Source organism: Bombyx mori, chromosome 2 (assembly GCF_030269925.1).
Source record: "Bombyx mori chromosome 2, ASM3026992v2".
Taxonomy (NCBI): Eukaryota; Metazoa; Arthropoda; class Insecta; order Lepidoptera; family Bombycidae; genus Bombyx; species Bombyx mori.
This window is the reverse complement of record NC_085108.1, coordinates 6,402,979-6,424,790: the sequence shown is the minus strand read 5'-3', so window position 1 is coordinate 6,424,790 and position 21,812 is coordinate 6,402,979. Positions and strand designations below refer to the sequence as shown.

Sequence of the window (21,812 nt, the reverse complement as noted above, 5' to 3'; positions counted from 1 at the left end):
AGATATATCATTGTTGCATCGAACTTCAGAGGCTAATGATTGTAAGACGCAATCTAAATATATCAGAAACATTTGTAACGTACCTAAAAGCTATTTATTCGCGGAGTATATCGACGCTTGAAAGGCAAACGTGACTAAGCGACAATGCGTGAACTTTACAGTAGACTAATAATTAAAGTTGAAATACCTGAAAACAAAATTTATTTTAACGAATCTAGCTGTAGTAGAATCTAGTTAGTAGCTGTAGGATTGAAATGATTTTAATAGACCTAGAAATATATTTTTTTTGCGCATAGAATATGGTTATTGCCTATCATTTATGTACAAAGCAGTTATTGTCGCTTAGTCACGTTTGCCTTTCAAGCGTCGATATGTTCCGTGAATATGCCGCGAATGTGGAATGGTAATTTACATATATGGGATTATAGATATGTTTGTAGGTGACAAATTAAGAACATACTTTAAGCTTGGTTGCAATCTATACTTCTGTAGAAGTTTTCCATTAGAAGCCGACATTGTCTCTGATGAACATAGGCTACTTTTTTTAATTTTTTTGTTTTTGTTTTTTTTGTTTCATGTGTGTTTTAATGTTTCCGAAGCGAAGCGAGGGCGGGTCGCTAGTAATATTATAAAGAGGAAATGTTTGTTTGTTTGTATTGGATAGGCTCCGAAACTACTGAACCGATTTAAAAAATTCTTTCACTGTTTGGAAGCTACACTATTCCCGAGTGACATAGGCTATAATCTTTTTTGAAAAAAAAATTGGGATCCTTACTAAAACTCCAATAATGTAACCCAAGGTGTTGAAAAATTACGTAAAATATTCTTTACGTCGCGTGCCCTGCGAAAATTATTGATGATAGAATAAAATAATGTACTACGACTTTGTAGAACACATTATTATTTACAAAAAGTGTCGCGACAGCATAGGTATGTCTAACTATTATAGTTATGCCGCAATAAGTGTTATTTTATTTAAAAAAATAAAACAACGTCAAATATCGTTGAAATTTTTATTAAAGACCCGAGCGGAGCCGTAGCGGTCCGCTTGTAAGGTCTATTTTAGTTTTTTATTAGTCCATTTAAGGAAGCGTTTACAAAAGATAGGTATTCGGTTGGATACTTACACATTGAAATCCTTTATATCCTATTATATCCTAATCCTTTATATCAATCGTTACATCGGTACATACACATTGTAATCCATTAAATCAATGTGTACCTAAGTACCGATGTAACAATTAGATCCGCGAATAAAGTAATCTTTAGCCGCTAATATAAGAATTGGGTCAGATTTGTTTTTAATCCGCGTGTAATGAAAATGTCAAATTAGGAAGCGCAATTATGGAGTTTTAACTGAACTAGAGGTCCCGCAGTAGTCGAAATTCGACTATAATTAGGTAATTGGAATTGTAAGTTTGTACACTATTATGATTGTATTTTATACTTCTATAATCACAAATTTCGCCAAGACTACACTATAAAAAATATTAACAAAGACAAACAAAAATTAAACTCAATTTGACAACAGACGTCAAGAACAAAAGTTTGACAATAAATGTATGCATGCGTGTGTGCGTCAAATACATGGTATGTAGTGTGTGTAATGTTTTCTTTATTGATTTAATGTATCTTTTATGCATTATTTAAAAAAAATATTAGTATTGTGCACTTCTTCTCTATATTCTCTCTAAGTGTGGAAAATTACATACTCCTCCGTCCGCGCAGTTTTCGTGAAAAGGGATACAAAGTTTTTGCTTCACGTATTAATATATACCTAGATAATATGTTTTATTATTCAATCATTCAGAAATATTTTGATTTTTCTTTAAATACTTATTTCGTTGATTAATTATTTGTCAATAAAATATCTTTTGAACCGACTTCAAAAAAGTAAGTTTGGACTGGATGAATCAATTTTGATGATTCTTTTTTTATTAGATAGCTGACGCTTCCCGTGTGGTCCCATTACAATCTAGTCCAGTTCTGATAAATCATGAGCCAACCATATAAGTTTTAAATTTGCATTAAGTACGTGCGCGACAAATAGATGAATAACTCAATAACTCAATATCACGCCAACCGATTTCGATGATTATTGTTCTTAGCCTTTTTATTTTTTTTATTGCCATTGTAGACAGACGAGCATACGGCCCACCTGATGGTGAGTGGTTACCGTCGCCCATGGACTTCAGCAATTTCAATTATATATTTTTTTATTGCTTAGATGGGTGGACGAGCTCACAGCCCACTGTGGTTACTGGAGCCCATAGACATCTACAACGTAAATGCGTCACCCACCTTAAGATATAAGTTCTAAGGTCTCAGTAAAGTTACAACGGCTGCCCCACCCTTCAAACCGAAACGCATTGCTGCTTCACGGCAGAAATAAACTGGGCGGTGGTACCTACCCGTGCGGACTCACAAGAGGTCCTACCTTTAGTATTTACGCAAATTATAATTTTGCGGGTTTGATTTTTATTACACGATGTTATTCCTTCACCGTGAAAGTCAATCGTGAACATTTGTTGAGTACGTATTTCATTAGAAAAATTTGTACCCGCCTGCGGGATTCGAACACCGGTGCATCGCTCGACACGAATGCACCGGACGTCTTATCCTTTAGGCCACGACGACTTCAAAAATATAATCATTTGTTTTGGAATATCTTTTTTTTTCTATTTGAAGTCGGTTTTTGTTAAAGAATGTCTATTTACAATTAGGTATGTACAGTTCAGAGAGTTTGTAATGCGACATTTTTAACGAAATTTTCCTATAAATGAGTCGTCTATTATCAAAGGTGGCAATCTGTGCATTTGGACAAAATTTTTTTATTGATATTTCAATACAGATTGATTTGAATATAATCGTCTCCTTCAAAGAATACGGTTCAAAACCTGCATTAAATAAAGGTTAATAGTTAACCTGTTATTTATCTAAGATGTCGTTCCGAAGAGTTTTGTGACTGCCGATGGAATACAAAGTCAATAATTCGTTTTTCTGATTTACCAATCATTGTCCAAAAGTCAGATAGCCGGCTTTGATAATAGTCGACTCAAATACTGTTCAATTTTTTTTTCCTGGTATCCCAAATCGATATTAATAGTTTTGATCTATTTTTCACCGTAAAAATATCAATAGAATGTATTAAATCGAATGTAGATCGGATCACCAATACACACATATGTATAGCAACACGTAAAAAAATCCGTCTTATTTTCTATTATTATTTTTATTGCTTAGATTAGTGGACGAGCTCACGGCCCACCCGATGTTAAGTGGTTACCGGAGCCCATAGACATCTACAACGTAAATGCCGCCACTTACCTTGAGATATAAGTTCTAAGGTCTCACTTTAACTACGGCTGCCAGGCCCTTCAAACCGAAACGCATTACTGCTTCACGGCAGAAATAGGCAGGGTGGTGGTAGGTACCTACCCGTGCGGACTCACAAGACGTCCTACCACCAGTAAGTGGTACCTACGTCAGTTATAGTTCTATAGCTTTTTGCGTTGGTATTAGGTACCTGGAGGATTCAGGCGAATCGGCAATCAGTCTTAGAGGCACATGATTTCTCCCATTGAAATTATAGGTCTGGTAAATTCAACACCAGTAGACTGTCGTATTATGCTACAAATAAATAAAAGCCAGGTTTCAGATCGCAATGGCTTCTGTAGGGTTCAGTTGTGGTTGCGAAGTATCTTGGGCCTCATTCAAAAGCATATTTGATTGAAATCCGTAGGATCCAGATCCAATATTGTTTCCGTAGGATTTTTTTTATTGGTTACATGGGTGGACGATCTCACGGCCCATCTGATGTTAAATGGTAACCGGAGACAACGACTGAGACATGACCGGTCATCGTTCTTGTCCAACCCGTCGCTTACGAGTAAATTAACCCAAAGACACAGCCCACTAAGTTACTCGCCAGATCTACTCAGTGGGTCGCGTTTCCGATCCGGTGGTAGATTCTGCGAAGCACGGCTCTTGCTAGGGTTCGTGTTAGCGACGTCGTCAGGTTTGAGCCCCGTGAGCTCACCTACTAGTTAAGGTTACGCTGAAATAGTCTTATCAGTTCAGGTAGGAAAAAAAAAGACATGAGTTCTGAGGTCTCACTTTTAACTACGGCTGCCCCACTGACTCACAAGAGGTCCCTACCACCACGTAATTACGCAAATTATTATTTTGCAGGTTTGATTTTTATCACACGATGTTATTCCTTCGCCGTGGAAATCAATCGTGAACATTCGTTGAGTACGTATTTCATTAGAAAAGTTGGTACCTCGTGTACCTAAACTATTAAAAATATTTTGAGAATTTTTAATTGCCTATTTCTGCCGTGAAGCAGTAATGCATTTCGGTTCGAAGGGCGGGCAGCCTTCCTAAATATAGCCTTAGTATTGTGGTTTTCTTCATTTTTCATCCTTAAATCAGATTGCTCTTGTAATAGGGAAGGCCGTGTATAAGAAATGTAACATCTTCAACATTTATAATATCTTTAATATATATAATTACGTATCACGTTGTTTGTCTGCGATAGACTCTTAAACTACTGAACCGATATTGACCTTTTTTTTAATGTGTTTTGTTCCAACTTAGGCCATAAGATGGTTTTTTATTTCGATTAATGGTCGCAATTATTTATTAATTAACAATAAAATGATTTCTTAGTTGGTTATTTGATCCATTAACGGTGCTTTTAGGATCACAAGCACCGGTCACCGTCCTCGTCGAACCCATCGCTTGCGACGAAGGGCCCGACGAGCGAACTAACCCATAGACACAGCCCACTGAGTTTCTCGCCAGATCTTCTCAGTGGGTCGCGTTTCCGATCCGGTGGTAGATTCTGCGAAGCACTGCTCTTGCTAGGGTCAGTGTTAGCAACTCTCCGGTTGAGACCCGTGAGCTCACCTACAAACGTTAGGGTGAAGCTGAAATAGCCTCTCAAGGCTATCAGCATAGGTAGGGGAAAAAAAGTTGGTTATTATTATTAATTGTAAGTTTCACAAGTTTAAAACAGATGGCGCCTTGAATCAGTTTTTACAGACAATTGCAATACTGTCTGACGTTAATATCCTATAGATGGCGCTGTGTTAAAAATACCAATGTTTCACATAAGCTACAATTAAATGGCAGAAACGCCACGTGTTGCTGAGGCTAAAGTTAAGTGAAATTGATTTCGTAGTAAACGCAATACAGTGAAATTGAAATTGTATACTGGTGGTAGGACCTCCTGTGAGTCCGCACGGGTAGGTACCACCGCCCCGCCTATTTCTGCCGTGAAGCAATAATGCGTTTCGGTTTGAAGGGTGGAACAGCCGTTGTGACTATACTGAGACCTTAGAACTATATCTCAAGGTGTGTGGCGCATCAACGTTGTAGATGTCTATGGGCTTTAGTAACCACTTAACACCAGGTGGGCTGTGAGCTCGTCCACACATCTAAGCAATAAAAAAAAAATCCAGTTGTTCTTTGTTAATGTTTGGTATTAGCATAGCCGGCCACGTGTTATTTAGAAACAAAAACCTTAGCCACAGCAACGTGTGGCCGGGTCTGTTAGTTATATTATCTACTAGCGGCCCGCTCCGGCTCCGCTCGGGTCTTTAACAAAAATTTCAACGATATTTGACGTTGTTTTATTTTTTAAATAAAATAACACTTATTGCGGCATAACTATAATAGTTAGACCTGGTCTAGTAAGAGCGAATTCGCCGCGAAATCATTCGCGCGTCAGTGAGATACTAGGCACCAATATATCGCGTTCACAAGCATCGCGCGAATTCAAAATACTCGCGATGCTTGTGAACGCGATATGGGATTTGAAATCATCTGATTATGCAAACAGAATTTTAAAACGTAGATCTTGGGAAGAATTGGTGTTAATATTTTCTGATAAAGATGATGACTCCGAGAAAAAAAGAAAAACAAACATACTATGTGTTATTCTATCATTAAGAATTGGATGTACTAAATACATTCTATATTTCCCTCCGTTTTTGTCTCCTCCAGTGACGGTAAGCTTCGTACTGCCTAAATTCGTCCCCAGATGGCGATCCTTTCTGGGCGAAACGGTCGATCACAGCGAATTCGCTCTTTCTGGACCAGGCCTTAGACATATGCTGTCGCGACACTTTTTGTAAATAATAATGTGTTCTACAAAGTCATAGTACATTATTTTATTCTATCATCAATAGTTTTCGCAGGGCACGCGATGTAAAGAAGATTTTAGGTAATTTTTTACACCTCGGGTTACATTATTGGAGTTTTAGTAAGGATTCCTAATTTTTTTCAAAAGAGATTATAGCCTATGCCACTCGGGAATAGTGTAGCTTCCAAACAGTGAAATAATTTTTCAAATCGGTTCAGTACTTTCGGAGCCTATTCAATACAAACAAACAAACAAATCTTTCCTCTTTATAATATTAGTAGGTATACATATATTTTAGATAGAAAATCTAAATTATAGATAGAAAAATAAATATACATATATATTTAAATACTTCATTAAAACATTGGCCGCTACACATTGCTAATACTGGTCACTCACATTCGCACGAATACGCAAACCCGCAAGTGTAGGACGACATTTGCAAATGATTATGCAAAGGTTTCGCTGCATTCGTAGTTTTCCAAGCTGTGTCGGTTTTTAACGAACATCAGAGCGCGCGAACCGCGATCCTTCGCGTAGTCTCCCACACATTCGTGTGACCAGTTGCGCCCAGGATTGCGAAGGCAACGGACGTTTCGCTATTTTCATAGATCGTGACGCCTACCGTGTAGCGTATCTTCATCAAAAGAAATCTCATAAAAACAGCACGGCTGTTAATGATGTCTGGGAAAGAATTCAAAACTCTTTTTCTCTTCAATGTTCTATTGACGAATTAAAAAGGACGAGAAATTCGTGAGACATTCGTAAACAAGTGTAGGAGGAAGCGCAAACGGGTTCGCAAATTGAGTATGCGAACCCATTTGCACAGCCGCTAAGTTTGCGAATGAATGTTTGACGGCCCTTCACATGTGAGTGGCCGGCTTAAAGCTCGCGCTGTGCCAGGTATACTGCGCGCATTCACTCTCGCTCTGTCTCTTTCTATTACACCTCCCCAGGAGCGTTAAACGTTTAACGCTACCCTGTTAGAAGTCGCATTAGAAGTTTCACTTCCATTACTGACTGAGGTCTGGTGCTGAGCGGTGGGGGGCGAGGGATGCCGGCGCCCGAGGACCGTGCCCACCTCTGGAGCTCTCCTCAACGATGTTTCCCGAGTGCTATGACATGTCCTTATAGTTCTCTCAGTTTTTCTAATACAACGGCTGCCCCACCCTTCAAACCGAAACGCATTACTATAATGAAGTATGTATTTAAAAAAATACATATATTTCTTTTTTTATCTATAATTTAGATTTTCTGTCTTAAATATATTATAATAGAATATAAATGTTGAAGATGTCGCATCTCTTATACTCAGCAGAGGAATTGTTCGAGATGATACCGGCATCTTGTTTTTACCATCGCACCGCCCGCCGCCGGAGTAGAGTTCATCCATACTACCTGGAGCCACTGCGGTCATCCACAGTGCGTTTTCAGAGGTCTTTTTTGCCACGTACCATCCGGCTATGGAATGAGCTCTCCTCCACGGTGTTTCCCGAGCGCTATGACATGTTCATGCATGACATGCTTCAAACGAGGTTTGCGGAAAGTATTAAGCGGTAAGCCGCGGCTTGGTTCAGCCCCTGGCATTGCTGGAGTCCATGGGCGACGGTAACCACTCACCATCAGGTGGGCCGTATGCTCGTCTGCCTACAAGGGCAATAAAAAATAAATAAATAAAAGGATGAAAAATGAAGAAAACCACAATACTACACATCAAAACAAGAAGTTTCACTTCATTCACTAGCACCAAATTGCATGAGCACCGTTTTTTTTTCGATAACCTGTTCTCGCAAGCACCCATCTCAGTCTCTACCGCGACACAACCGACCATTTCGCCGCAAAACACACATTCTCGTAAACAAAACAACCTCTTCTTTTTCTCCACCTTATCCCACTAGGTGGGGACGGCACAGGTGATTTTTCTCTTCCATTCTCTTCTATCAGCCGTCATCTCAACATTCACTCCTCTCTCTCTCATATCCTCATTCACACACTCCATCCATGTCTTCTTCGGTCGACCTCCTCCCGCTCTACCTCGCACTACCATCTCCATACATCTCCTAGTCACATGCATCTCCTCTCTACGCATCACAAGTCCGTACCACGCTAACCGTCCGCTTTCGCAAATAAAACAACAATGAAAAAATTCAATTTCTTTATTAAAAATAATTATAAAGCTTACGTTAATTATATGAGTTATATATTTACGCTGCTGTACGAGTCGTGGTTGGAGAGTTTTGTGGGTGAGGTGGATTGGGGGGAGACTCCAAATATTGGAGCCAACAGTTTTTTTAATTCTCTACCTAATTGCTGGTAGCTTGAAGGGCTATTTTAGCTTCGCACGGTCTGGTAGGCTCAAGCCTTCGCTTATGGGTGGACGAGCTCACAGCCCACCTGGTATTAAGTGGTTACTGAAGCCCATAGACATCTACAACGTAAATGCGCCACCCACCTTGAGATATAAGTTCTAAGGTCTCATAGTTACAACGGCTGCCCCGCCCTTCAAAACGCGTTACTGCTTCACGGCAAAAATAGGCAGGGTGGTGGTACCCACCCGCGCGGACTCACAAGAGGTCCTTGGCAGAGCAGGGCTGCGTTGAAACTACCCTCAGTAAACAAAGACACATCCTTATTAGCTATCTATATATCTATGTGACGGAATCTTCTAACGTCATTTCCACAGACTCCAAAACGTCTGATTAACTTGACAATTTGCGCGCATATAATTTAAATTGCAAAATTTTACAAAACCACACTGTACGGGGTCTTATAGGCCTCGTATGTCCCTTGTGGCCGACAGAAACATAAGACTTCTCTGTCGCGCTGATGACGTGGTTCATAAGGCGGTTTAGTGTAAGAAAGAGACGAATATACATCTAAGAGTGTGCTATTGAATCAGAACGATGATTGTACTTTTACACACCCTGTATGCAGAAATTCTCATTTAATAAATAATAGTTTAAAATTTTTTTTAAAAAATACGCTTTTATAGAAAATCCAACTAAAAAATAGAAAATAAATTTTAATTTGAATTAAAAATAGTGTAAGAAAAAATGATTTTATTATAAAAAAAGCGTGGGGTGCATGTTAACAGTAGTTATAAATATTTTATGAACAGATATGAGTAGAAGGGTTATTTTGATAATATCCTGATATATTTGATTTTCTATAAAAGCGCTTTTTTTTTTAGTTTAGTTGAATTTCAAATTTTTCAATTATTTTTCTTTTAAATATTGAATCGTCATCGGTCCTTAATAAGTATACCAAATTTCGAGTTAATCCGACGTTTTGAAGGGGGTCAAAATCATGTTCAAAGATTCCGTTACAAACATACATACGTCTGAAGCTAATAAAAGCGCATTAAAAGCCAAATCTGTAAGGTATTTGTGATGTATCTAAAGCTACAAAATCTTTAAATCAATGTAATTCGGCCGATGAGCGAACATTGGTTCTTAGTGAAGCCGTCATAGGGGCGCGCAATGTAACAAAATATCAGCTACCTTCGTCTTCCATTGCGGGTTCACTTACAACGTTTGATATTCCGTAAGCTCGCGATTTTCGGGAGTTTCAATGCCATTACTTTATCAAACTAATTGTAGCCGGATGTCCTAGTGGTCCACTGACCACAACGTCAACGCCGCGATCTCGACATACATCAATGCTACCCATTCTGGTATATTAGAGCACTTACAGACACGCGAAGCATTTTCAAGGTATCCATGAGTTATTTATCAGATTTTTTTTATCATGAGCCAAATGAGTATTCTTACGACGGGTCACGAATACTATCAGTCCTGAGGACAGAGTGTCCTGAGTCACCGGGACTCTCCCGCAAACCTTCCCCTCACTTGTCAGTCGAATTTTGAGGGTAGTTTTTTTTTATAGCTTAAATGGGTGGACGAGCTCACAGCCCACCTGGTGTTAAGTGGTTACTTGAGCCCATAGACATCCACAAAGTAAATGCCACCCACCTTGAGACATAAGTTCTAAGGTCTCAAGTTTAGTTACAACGGCTGCCCCGCCCTTCGAACCGACGCGCATTACTGCTTCACGGTGCAGAAATAGGCAGGGTGGTGGTACCTACCCGCGCGGACTCACAAGAGGTCCTACCACCAGTGCAAAATATGCATGTAAACAGATGCAGCTTTTGGACGTTTCAAGGTCAGAATTCGGCTCTGGCCTTCGCTTCGGCCACGAACTTCCTGACGTGCACGATGTAGTCCAGCATCACAGTGGCGAAAGCGACGTCCAACACGAATTGAGGTATTTTACCTGAAATCATAGATATTTTTTGGCATTTGATTTAAAAAGTTTATTTTTTAAATCGAGCGGCCATCAAAGAAACTTAACGATGTGATACGGCTTGAGACATGAGGTCGCGGCCTCAAAGTGTGTTAGAATAATGTGTACCTGCGGAGTGGCAACACAGATACAGTAGCATCGCTAGATCAGAGTCCAGCGGACTTCTCACCTGTTAGACAACGACGTCATTACTAAGGCAGAGTATTAATTAATTACGTGCAAAAGTGCACACATAGGGTAGTCAGAAATTCGTATGAACCTACAACTAACGCCATCTGTTGTTCAGGGGTTTACTATAAATTAATTATGCTAGCTTATTATATTATTAATAATCAAAAATCAAACCCGCAAAATTATAATTTGCGTAATTACTGGTGGTAAGACCTCTTGTGAATCCACGCGGGTAGGTACCACCACCCTGTTTATTTTTGCCGTGAAGCAATAATGCGTTTCGGTTTGAAGGATGGGGCAGCAGTTGTAACTGTACTGAGATCTTTGAATTTATATCTCAAGGTGGGTGGCGCATTTACGTTGTAGATGTATATGGGCTCCAGTAACCACTTAACACCAGGTGGGCTGTGAGCTCGTCCACCTATCTCAGCAAAAAAAAAAAATACAATGTAAAATCATAAGGCACTAAGCATCGACAGCGAACTTTGCGTTACATTGGCGCTTCCTAAATCTAAGCGAAGCATTCTTTCACGGAACGTACGTATACGCATCTCTTAATGGTCGTAAATGAATAACAAATTAACTCTAAAACAACCTCACCTTTGAGATCACAACACATCAACCATTGGAACAGGGTCTGGTCCTCGATTTTTCCTCCAGCAGTTTGTACAGTCCGAGGCTGTAGGTACCAGCAACCAACTTTATTGTGTCCCCTGAAACAGATGAATCTGTTGTAATCTATGGTTGTATGTAATTTTATAATACTGATTTATATTAATCTATGGTTACTTGTTTAAATATGTCTGTGATGGCTCCCTTCTTCCTTTCCGTGAATACAATTGTCTAAGAACACTCCTGGTCTCCTTTCATTGAAAACAACCTCAACAGAATCATCTCGAGCGATTCCTCAAGGCCATGGGGCATTTCGTATACAGCCTGGCACATTCGAATTCATAGCCATATCTAGGACTATAGGACAAGTGAAAAGCTATTTGGCTTATGCGACATTTTTGCAACTTGAGGAAGACCATTTAAAGTGTAAAGTTTGGAAAAAATATCATAATAAAAAACAAAACTTCTTCAGCTGTTTGAACGGAGTAAAAACATCGAACTGTTGATGCTAATACCAAATAAAATGGGCCTTTGATTACATAGATAAATGTCGCGTGTTAAGTGAAATGACGCTTCACCCAAATACCTTTCGATATGTTACGTCATCATTGTCTCGCCAAGATTCACCAAACTCGTCTTACTGTCCTTTCAGTCAAGAACTAATATCGCTTGGCAATTAACAAGCATAGATCACACAGAACCGACTCATAGCTCACTGAACCATCTCCTTGAGGGGCGGGCGGGTACCCTGAAACTCTGCCTGGCCAAGAGTCACCAAACTCATTTTACTGTCCTTTTAGTTAAGAATCAATATCGCTTGGCAATTAATAAGCATAAATCACACAGAACCGACTCATAACTCACCTAACCATCTCCTTGAGAGGCGGGTACCCTGAAACTTTGCCTGGCCAAGAATCACCAAACTCATCATACTACCCTTTTAGTTAAGAACCAATATCGCTTGGCAATTATCAATCATAAATCACACAGAACCGACTGATGATAGCTCACCTAACCATCTCCTTGAGGGGCGGGTACCCGGGAACTTGAACGCTGACTCCGCTACTGATGTATCCGTGGGGATTGTCGTCGACGACGCGTCCCTCCCGGGAGAGTAGCGCGATCCGGCGCAGGATCACGAAGTCGCGAGGGGTTATTATGCCTCGTCCCCCGCCAGCCGTCACCTGGTACGACAGGTCCACGCCATCGCCGATTTCCTGAACGATTAGAATCGCTGGTTCAGTAAAGACAATGCTCCTTCTGTGGGTATTACTTTTGAGTTTGAGGGGAGTTGTTGTTTACCGGTTTGCTATTTGCTCTTGTTAACTGGTGGTAAGACGTCTTGTGAGTCCGCACGGTTAGGCACCAATTCTGCCGTGAAGCAGTAATGCGTTTCGGTCTGAAGGGCGGGGCAGCCTTTGTAACTATACTGAGACTTTAAAACTCATATCTCAAGTTAGGTGGCGCATTTACGCTGTAGATGTCTATGGGCTTCGGTACCACTTGACACCAGGTGGGCTGTGAGCACGTCCACCCATCTAGCAATAAATAAAAAGAAGAATTGAGTGGTATCGGGAAGCATTAGTGTTTCTCGTGATTTAACGTCATTGAAGATAGAGAACATATTGTGTAGTGTTTAAGCTATTACCGCACTCCTTAATCGAAAGATGGCGCTGAAATCTAAATTTCTTTCTCGCGACCAGGACGATTGAGCACAGCTGAAACTCACCTTAATTATTTCGCATTTCAATATCGTCGGATTCCATTCGGGCAACTTCGTCAGGTTGTTCTTGAACTCCTCGTATAGAAACCTGGCGGGACAGTTGACGACGCCCTGGCGGACAAAACGAGCGGACAATATGAATATTAATAACATAATAAATATTAATATTATTTAATAAATTTTAGAAACTCCTGTGAGTCCGCGCGGGTAGGTACCACCGCCCTGCCTATTTCTGCCGTGAAGCAGCAATGCGTTTCGGTTTGAAGGGTAGGGCAGCCGTTGTAACTATACTTGAGACCTTAGAACTTGGTTGAAAGCTGGTTGGAAGTGTTCTTGTAGATTAAAATATAAATTAAATTTTTAAATGAAAAGAAAAGTATTTTGTATACTGATAGAAAACATGTTTGCATAATAAATATAATAATACTTTATTTCCAAAAACAAAGAAAGAAAAAAAACACCTTATCAAATAAAAAAATACAAAATTAAATATAAACTTGTGTTATTGGAACCCCATTCGGGTATAGGCCTCCTCCAGCTTACTCCACTCTTCCCTATCCTTGGCTTTGTTTCTCCATTCTTTTCCAGTTGCTGCTATTATTTTGTCGATTCATCTGATCCTTGGTCGACCTCTTCTTCTTTTGCTCATTCGGGTATAGGCCTCCTCCAGTTTACTTCACTCTTCCCTATCCTTGGCTTTGTTTCTCCATTCTTTTCCAGTTGCTGCTATTATTTTGTCGATTCATCTGATCCTTGGTCGACCTCTTCTTCTTTTGCTCATTCGGGTATAGGCCTCCTCCAGTTTACTTCACTCTTCCCTATCCTTGGCTTTGTTTCTCCATTCTTTTCCAGTTGCTGCTATTATTTTGTCGATTCATCTGATCCTTGGTCGACCTCTTCTTCTTTTGCTCATTCGGGTATAGGCCTCCTCCAGTTTACTTCACTCTTCCCTATCCTTGGCTTTGTTTCTTCATTCTTTTCCAGTTGCTGCTATTATTTTGTCGATTCATCTGATCCTTGTTCGACCTCTTCTTCTTTTGCCCATTGGTCCTTCCCATGTTTTGATTTCTAATGTCCATCTTTTGTCTTCTTGTGAATTGGCGGTAGTTCTTTTGACGTTCAACAAGTATGTACTTGACTTTTTGGCGGGAACGCGAGGAGTGAAGTTGTGTGATTTGTTTTATTTTGTCTATTTAGTGTTTCTTCAGGTTTAAATGTGTAATAATAGTGGTTGCTTAACTGTTTAATATCTGTGAAAGTGCACAAATGTGGGAAAATGAAACAAAGCCGCTCGACGTAACTTCACGGGATCCTCCAAAAAGTCCACTGAAAAAATCTTAGTAAATGACCACCATTTTACTGAGATTATATTTCATCCCAAATCATCTCATATCATTTCATTTAATTTCATCCCAGTTGATTAATGTCTCAAATTAATCATCTTCATTTCATTTCACTCCATAATATAATTTTTTATAAAAATATGAATATAAATTAAAATAAGACATGACTTAAAGGTCTCAGTTACCAGGTCATAAAATCCATTAAAAAAAAAAAGTATGTACTTTCATTTATGTTGAATAAATTTTTTTTGTTTTGGTTTGATTTGATTTTATTTGTCCGTATATCTCGCAAGATGTCCTGCCCAATGCCACTTTTGTGTCAGAGCGTACCTGAGAGCATCTATCAGCTTTGTTTTTTCTCTAATGTATTCGCTTCTTATCCTTTATATTTTTCTTATATTCAATATACTTCTTTCCATAGCTTTCTGACCGGTCGCTAATTTTGTTTTTATTTTTGTGTTGCAAGTTCATGTTTGGCATTCACATAAGAGAGTCGGTAGGATACAGGTATCCATCACAGACTTTTTCAGATAAAGAGGGAAAGACCCTTTTAGAATTTCCTTTTACATAATATTATCTAATCTTATAAGTCATTCAAAGTATAAAACTCGTTTTCTTAAATAATTTAGTCACTTCAACAGGGACGTCTTAAACTAGGTTGGGGCCCTTGGGCACACAAGAATTTGAGGCCCTTTTGGAAGGTAAGAAAAGCGAATTATAATCACATTTTTTTACTGAGTATGACCATTTATTTTAGGTAATCCAATACAGTATGATATAATATGTCATTAATGATATTAGAATGCTGCTGGATTTTTGGTTACGATTTCGATAACGGTTTCTTTCGGGATTTCTGTTGAGCAAAATCTTCTATTATATAGGCATAGTATATGCCTTGTAAATACCTTCTGATTACTGATTTGTGAAAAAAGTGTAATGTGTCCGACAAAAATGTTTTGAGAATAAACGTGTGAGAGAAATTGTCGGTCTTTCGGGGCCCCCTGAGAATGGGGGCCTTGGGCACGGGCCCCGTGTGCCCTTATGTTAAAGACGGTATTGCACTTCAATTTGAAGGTGCGTAATGTTCACGAGTTCCACTATGAAGGTAGGTATATAAAGCTGTTTAACACGTTCAATGTCATATGAAAAATCGAGTAGTTTCATTCACGCCACGGTGCTCACCGTGAGCCTTGTCTTACTGAACCGTTCGGGCCGCGAGGGTCACCCGTGAGCCGCGTGAGGTTTCCAACGTGAACGCTTCCTACAAGCCACAGATGGCAGCTATCAAACAACACGCCTATGGAAGTGAGCCGCGTAGCCCTTTAGTCGAACCCAACGCCTTGATTTCTAGATCCAATAGAAACTTGTAGTTTTAACAAGATTATATATATATTTATATGTATTTTTACTGGTGGCAGGACCCTCTAGTCCGCGCGGGTAGGTACCACCGCCCTGCCTATTTCTGCCGTGAAGCAGTAATGTGTTTCGGTTTGAAGGGCGGGGCAGCCGTTGTGACTATACTTGAGACCTTAGAACTCATATCTCAAGGTGGGTGGCGCATTTACGTTGTAGAAGCCTATGGGCTCTAGTAACCATTAAACACCGGGGGGGCTGTGAGCTCGTCCACCCATCTAAGTAATAAAAAAAATACCTTAAAATTTATATGGTAAAAGTCGCAAATTTCTTATCTTTCGTGCATATTATCGCATTCTATAAATTTCAGAATGAAAATCTCAAGTTGATAACAAATTATCGATTCCGTGATTTTGTCTTGGCCCGAATGTTATAAGTGTACGCTAGGCAGACCGGTTTGCCGCATGGTAATCAACGTTTTAATAAAAATCACGGATAACACCCACAAAAAATGAAACTAGCAAATATTTATAAGCTAGGTACCTACACCACCGTCTTGCCTATATCAGCCGTGAAGCAGTTTTTTGGAACGAAGTTCCTTATCGCGCGTTGTGAAAGGGGGCTAGACGGAAAAAATTCTTACGAAAAGTTGTCACGACACTTTTTAGATCCGTCATTCTGACCAATCAACGTGTAGGCGCTTATCGCGTGACATCGCTCGTATCCGATTGGTACGCGTAATGAGTACAGTTCCTCGAGATAGCGTTTCAACAATAGTAATTTAGTTCATAGTATTGTTTTTTTCTTCTTCATAATGCCGTAATTTATTATTATAACTTAAAAAAAAATACAATTCCTTCACTAATTAATCGAAAGGAACTTCGTTCCATCCGGGTGTCCCTTGACACCTCTGAAGTTTTTTTTCCTACCTAAGCTGACAAGCCTTGAGGCTATTTCAGCGTAACCTTAACTAGTAGGTGAACTCACGGGGCTCAAGCCTGACGATGTTGCTAACACGAACCCTAGCAAGAGCCGTGCTTCGCATAATCTACCACCGGATCGGAAACGCGACTCACTGAGAAGATCCGGCGAGAAAATCAGTGGGCTGTGTCTGTGGGTTCATTTACTCGTCGAGCCCTTCGTCGCAAGCGACTGGTTCGACGAGAACGATGACCGGGTGAAGCAGTAGGTACTACTGGTCGCTTTGATTAGAACGATTAGAACTAAGGCTTACGCCCGGTTCCAATATCCAAAAAACGAATCGTTTTATATTACGATCCGTTACAATATCTACGAATCGTAGGACAAAATAGTTCCTATAAAAACGACTCGTTTTTAAAATTACTGATGACTTGCTACTAACGGATGGGAGGGCTAACATAACGGTTCGTACTGCGTTTTGTATGGAGACTGTTGTCTGTAGTGTTCCTATATTATTTTAGAAATGTCAGTGAGCTGTCACAACTACGACGCGTAGAGCATTTTTTAACCTACCGATTTTGTTCGGTTGTGCTTTGGAATTTTTGTGTTTGTGTTTTTTCTTTTAAAATGTCGAGTTCAGAAAGTGATAACGAAGTTTTAATGTTACTGAATTCAAGCGACGATTCAAGTGATGATACGCGAAGTAATAGAGTGTATAAAACAAGAATCAATTATTATTCAGAGCTCGATAATCAGGAGTTTCAACTAAGATTTCGGCTCGACAAGCAGTCTGTGCAATTACTGTTAGGTGAAATTTATCCTTTTTTTAAGGTAAAAGGAACCAGGCTCGTATTTTTAATGCCAGCTGTTAATTGGTATTTTATGAAGTAGTTAACTATTTAACAAGTGATTACATGAAAATAGTATTTACTAGTTTATTTTAATTCTAGGAATCATGGAATATCTCCCTTACATTACAATTTATCAGTTTTTTTTGGTATTTTGGCGCGGTCCGGCCGATATCTGGCGTTTCCTTTGTCTCTTCATGGCGTTTTGTTCACTTTAAAGTTAAAACTAAAGTAAGTGTTTTTAAATTGTGAATGTTCAAATAAAATTACATATGTGATGAATTACAATTAATTTATATTATTTTAAAATATTTATGTAAAAATACTAATAAAAACTTATGTATTTTGAAAAGAGTTTTATTTCTAAAGGATCTTTGTAACACAATCATTTGCATTACCGAAACGCAGAGGGATTCGTTCGTAAGCAGCGCGCCGACGGATGCTCGTAGGTAACGCGGCAAGTAAAATAGTTGTGGAACGCTAATATACGGCTACGTATTGGTAGCATGATTACGATTAGTTGTTATAATACAATGACGATTCGTTATTTTTTGGAACCGGGCCTTAGTCTCTGTCTCACCAAGTTTATGTGTCTGTCGCGAAGAACGTATTTCATCTACCCACCCATCAATGCATTTTTTTTATTGCTTAGTTGGGTGGACGAGCTCTCGGCCTACCTGATGTTAAGCGGTTACTGAAGCCCATAGACATCTACAACGTAAATGCGCCACCCACCTCGAGACATGAGTTCTAAGGTCTCAATTTTTACAGTACAACGGCTGCCCTACCCTTCAAACCGAAACGCATTACTGCTTCACGGCTGAAATAGGCACCGATAAAATCAGTTGACAAATAATTACAACTAAATGTCTTATCTTTTTATCATTTTAATCCGAATGCAAATCCTTTAAGTACTGAAAAAATGTGACGTCTCATCGAAATTACATCGATCCATTTCTTTTGTGAGTCAATATCGATTTGTGTTCCAACAGTTGCTCGAAATAATATAAGCGCAATGGATATTAAATTCATATTATTCATAGACGTAGCGTGGGTAGGCCTCCCACAAGGTGGGCCGACGACCTATTGAGGTTCGCGGGGATCCGCTGGATGCAGGCAGCGCAGGACCGGTCTTTGTGGCGAGGCCTATGTTCAGCAGTGGACGTCGATGGGCTGATAGAATAGAATAAAAAATTGCAGCATCAGCTGTGTTTATTGAAGAGGGGTCCACTTCGATAAAGCGGCACGACATGAGAATCCTCTTATCGTGGCCGATGGAAACTGCATAGCCGATACTGCGGACCAAATGGTAAACAGTCGACGTCGCCCAAAACACGTCATTTCGGATCCTCCCGATTCACTAACGGTGCTTTTAGGTACCCCAAGCACCGGTCCTCGTTCTCGTCGAACCCGTCGCTTGCGACGAAGGGCTCGGCGAGTAAATTAACCCACAGACACAGCCCACTGAGTTTCTCGCCGGATCTTCTCAGTGGGTCGCGTTTCCGATCCGGTGGTAGATTCAATCTGTTGCAAAATGAACTTTCGGTATGTCCGCATAAAGTTTGCCAATTCCGAGCACTTCCAATCACAATACAAATAATACGGTACTATCAAGCTGATCTGACGATGAACCTATGGACTGATAATATAGCTCTTAAATGCTTTAACACGGCAGTGGTATATATACCAGTATTTCTTTGTAAGACCCGTAAACCAGTAAAACCCGCTGAATTTTACGCGGGGTCTTCTCAGTGGGTCGCCATTCCGATCCAATGGTAGATTTAGGGAAACGCTGCTCTATTAGGACACATGTTAGCAAATTCTCTTAGGCTGAGCTCCGTGAGCTCACCCAGAAGTCAGGGTGAATCCTCTGAGGGTACTGGATCGGTGGGGAACACAAAAAAATTAACTAACACACCGATGACTTACCGTAAATCTATAGACCTTGCCGTAGCCTTCAACTTTCCTGGACTCCACGACGTCTCCCCTGACGGACCCTCGCTTCTCCACCGTCCAGTTTGGCAGCGTGATGATGCGCCAAGCGTTCGCCATGCTCTCGTTAGCCTGACTCTTGTACTCATCGATCTGGTGACAAAAACAAGAGCCCTTCAATAGGCGATAAGGACATTGCTGCCTTTATCTTACGTTAAAGATCAGACACGCCCAAATGGCTCCCGAAAAAACCTGTGCCATTCAATACGTTGGTCCGACCAGATCCGCACCGCTCTTGATTCCACATTTCGTGTGTGCGAAGGTGACACAAAAGTGTGGTCACGACCCTCAGCAATGAGGAATACGACGCAAGGAGGATATTTCTTTTATATTTACCTGTGACTATCTAAGTGTTTTCTGCGTGAAAGAAAGGCAATGAATGATTTTATTATTATGAAACGTTTAGTTATCAGTTTTAATTCGACGTGCCTCACAAGAGACCACTGAGAAACAAAAGGCGTTGTTGTGCACAAGAATATGCATTGAATCTCTTAAAATTTCACATACATCAAAGGTGGTTTTGGTCTTGAATTATTTTTTAAGTCCAAAGAAGGTTTAAAAAGTAGATAAATATGAAAGTGCTCGGAATTAAATAAAACTAACAATTTTGTTTTTCCTTTGATGTGTCCCCGTCGGACGGATTCCTTTTGTTTGTTTTAAGTTTATTTTATACAAAAGTTTAGGTCTTTTATTTATCGATTGAGGCACTACGATGTCTGCCAGATCAGCTAGTTACTTAAATAAAAAAATAATAAAAATGAAAATATAAAAAAAACACGCACATTCGATAATTTGAATACATAAAATACATATGTAGCTATGTATAATACATACACACCGTAACTATTCTTTATTCGACGCGAAGTTATCAAATTAATTCACAAAATTCACAAAGGCCAACCAGAGTTGTTAGCCTTGTATCTAAATTCGTATTTTAATATCGCGTCTTTGTGCAATACAAAAGGCCGTGCAATATTTTTTTACACTACTTATTACAACACACGGAGCTACACATCGCTTTTGGGATCGATTTTTTTTTAACGCGCACACAACCGCCTTATCCGGTGAACGGTTTCCAACTAAACAAAGATAAAACTTTAAATTGGAACACAGCTCTTATCAAACGATATCCTATGTACTTGAATGGAAATGATAATAAGAGACAATACCAGATAGAGTACGAAACAGAGTCATTAGAGGTTGAAATAAGATAGGAAATGTTTCAACGGGTTTTTTTTTTTAATTTATTGCTTAGATGGCCGGACGAGCTCACAGACCACCTAGCGTTAAGTGGTTACTGGAGCCCATAGACATCTACAACGTAAATGCGTAACTCACCTTGAGACATAAGTTCTAAGGTCTCAAAAGTATAGTTACAACGGCTGCCCCACCCTTCAAACCGAAACGCATTACCGCTTCACGGCAGAAATAGACAGGGTGGTGGTGCCTACCCGTGCGGACTCACAAGAGGTCCTACCACCAGTAATTACGCAAATGATAATTTTGCGGGTTTGATTTTTATTACACGATGTTAGTACTTCACCGTGAAGCTTCACCAACTCCCCCATAGCTTTATGGAGTGGTGCTTTGGTATGACTCCAGTGCTGGAAAGCACCAGAATTAATTACTTTATTCATTTTCCAAACTCTAGTGATTTCTTCCTTTAATTCTGTATATTTATGTATTTTTCAGTTATTGTTTTCTGCATATTATGGGTGTTAGGAACTGCTATGTCTATTAAATTCACTACTTTATTTATTTTATCAATTAGAGTTATATTTTAGGTTTTTGCCACGTACCGGCTATGGAATGAGCTCCCCTCCACGGTGTTTCCCGAGCGCTATGACATGTCCTTCTTCAAACGAGGCTCGTGGAGAGTATTAAGGTAGACAGCGGCTTGGCTCTGTCTCTGGCATTGCTGATGTCCATGGGCGACGGTAACCACTCACTATCAGGTGGGCCGTACGCTCGTCTGCGTACAAGGGCAATAAAAAAATCTGGACTATTATTGTGTATAATTTTGTTAGTATGGCTCTGTATTATTAATATTATTACAGACTTTGTTAGATGTTTAACCCGCTGAGTTTCTCGCCGGATCTTCTCAGTGGGTCGCGTTTCCGATCCGGTGGTAGATTCTACGTACCACTGCCCTAGCTAAGGCCGGTGTTAGCAATTCTCTGAGATTGAACCTGTGAGCTCACCTTACGATCTACGCGAAGTTGGAATAGACCCTTAGGTTACCACTAACGATTAGGAAAAAATAATAATAAATGAGATGTTACGCCCGGCTTCGCTCGCATGGTCAAGGCAAATTATCAGTGCAGTTTCACGGTGAGAATGAATTGTTTTTTTTTTTTTCGAGATAAAATGTAGCCAATGTCAATATGTTTATCTAATCC

General features: G+C 39.8%; 1 protein-coding gene and 1 long non-coding RNA gene across 14 annotated transcripts in view; one reads left to right on the top strand and one right to left on the bottom strand.

Moving 5' to 3' along the window:
• Positions 1–8,286: 8,286 nt before the first annotated feature.
• Positions 8,287–21,812, bottom strand: part of Cbp (carotenoid-binding protein) — a 40,922-nt gene continuing 27,396 nt past the window's right edge. For 7 of the 13 annotated variants that reach the window (XM_038014834.2, XM_062671785.1, XM_038014875.2 and 4 more), the window contains 5 exons: positions 19,351–19,506; positions 12,963–13,067; positions 12,245–12,450; positions 11,222–11,334; positions 8,289–10,420 (listed from right to left, as the gene is read on the bottom strand). In XM_038014834.2, coding sequence (XP_037870762.1) covers positions 10,311–10,420; positions 11,222–11,334; positions 12,245–12,450; positions 12,963–13,067; positions 19,351–19,506 — 690 coding nt within the window. In that variant the 3' untranslated portion in view covers positions 8,289–10,310. 13 annotated transcript variants of the gene reach the window in all.
• Positions 13,104–17,773, top strand: LOC134200522 (uncharacterized). The gene is made up of 2 exons (XR_009975478.1): positions 13,104–17,037; positions 17,524–17,773. It is a non-coding gene; the product is annotated as an uncharacterized LOC134200522 (long non-coding RNA).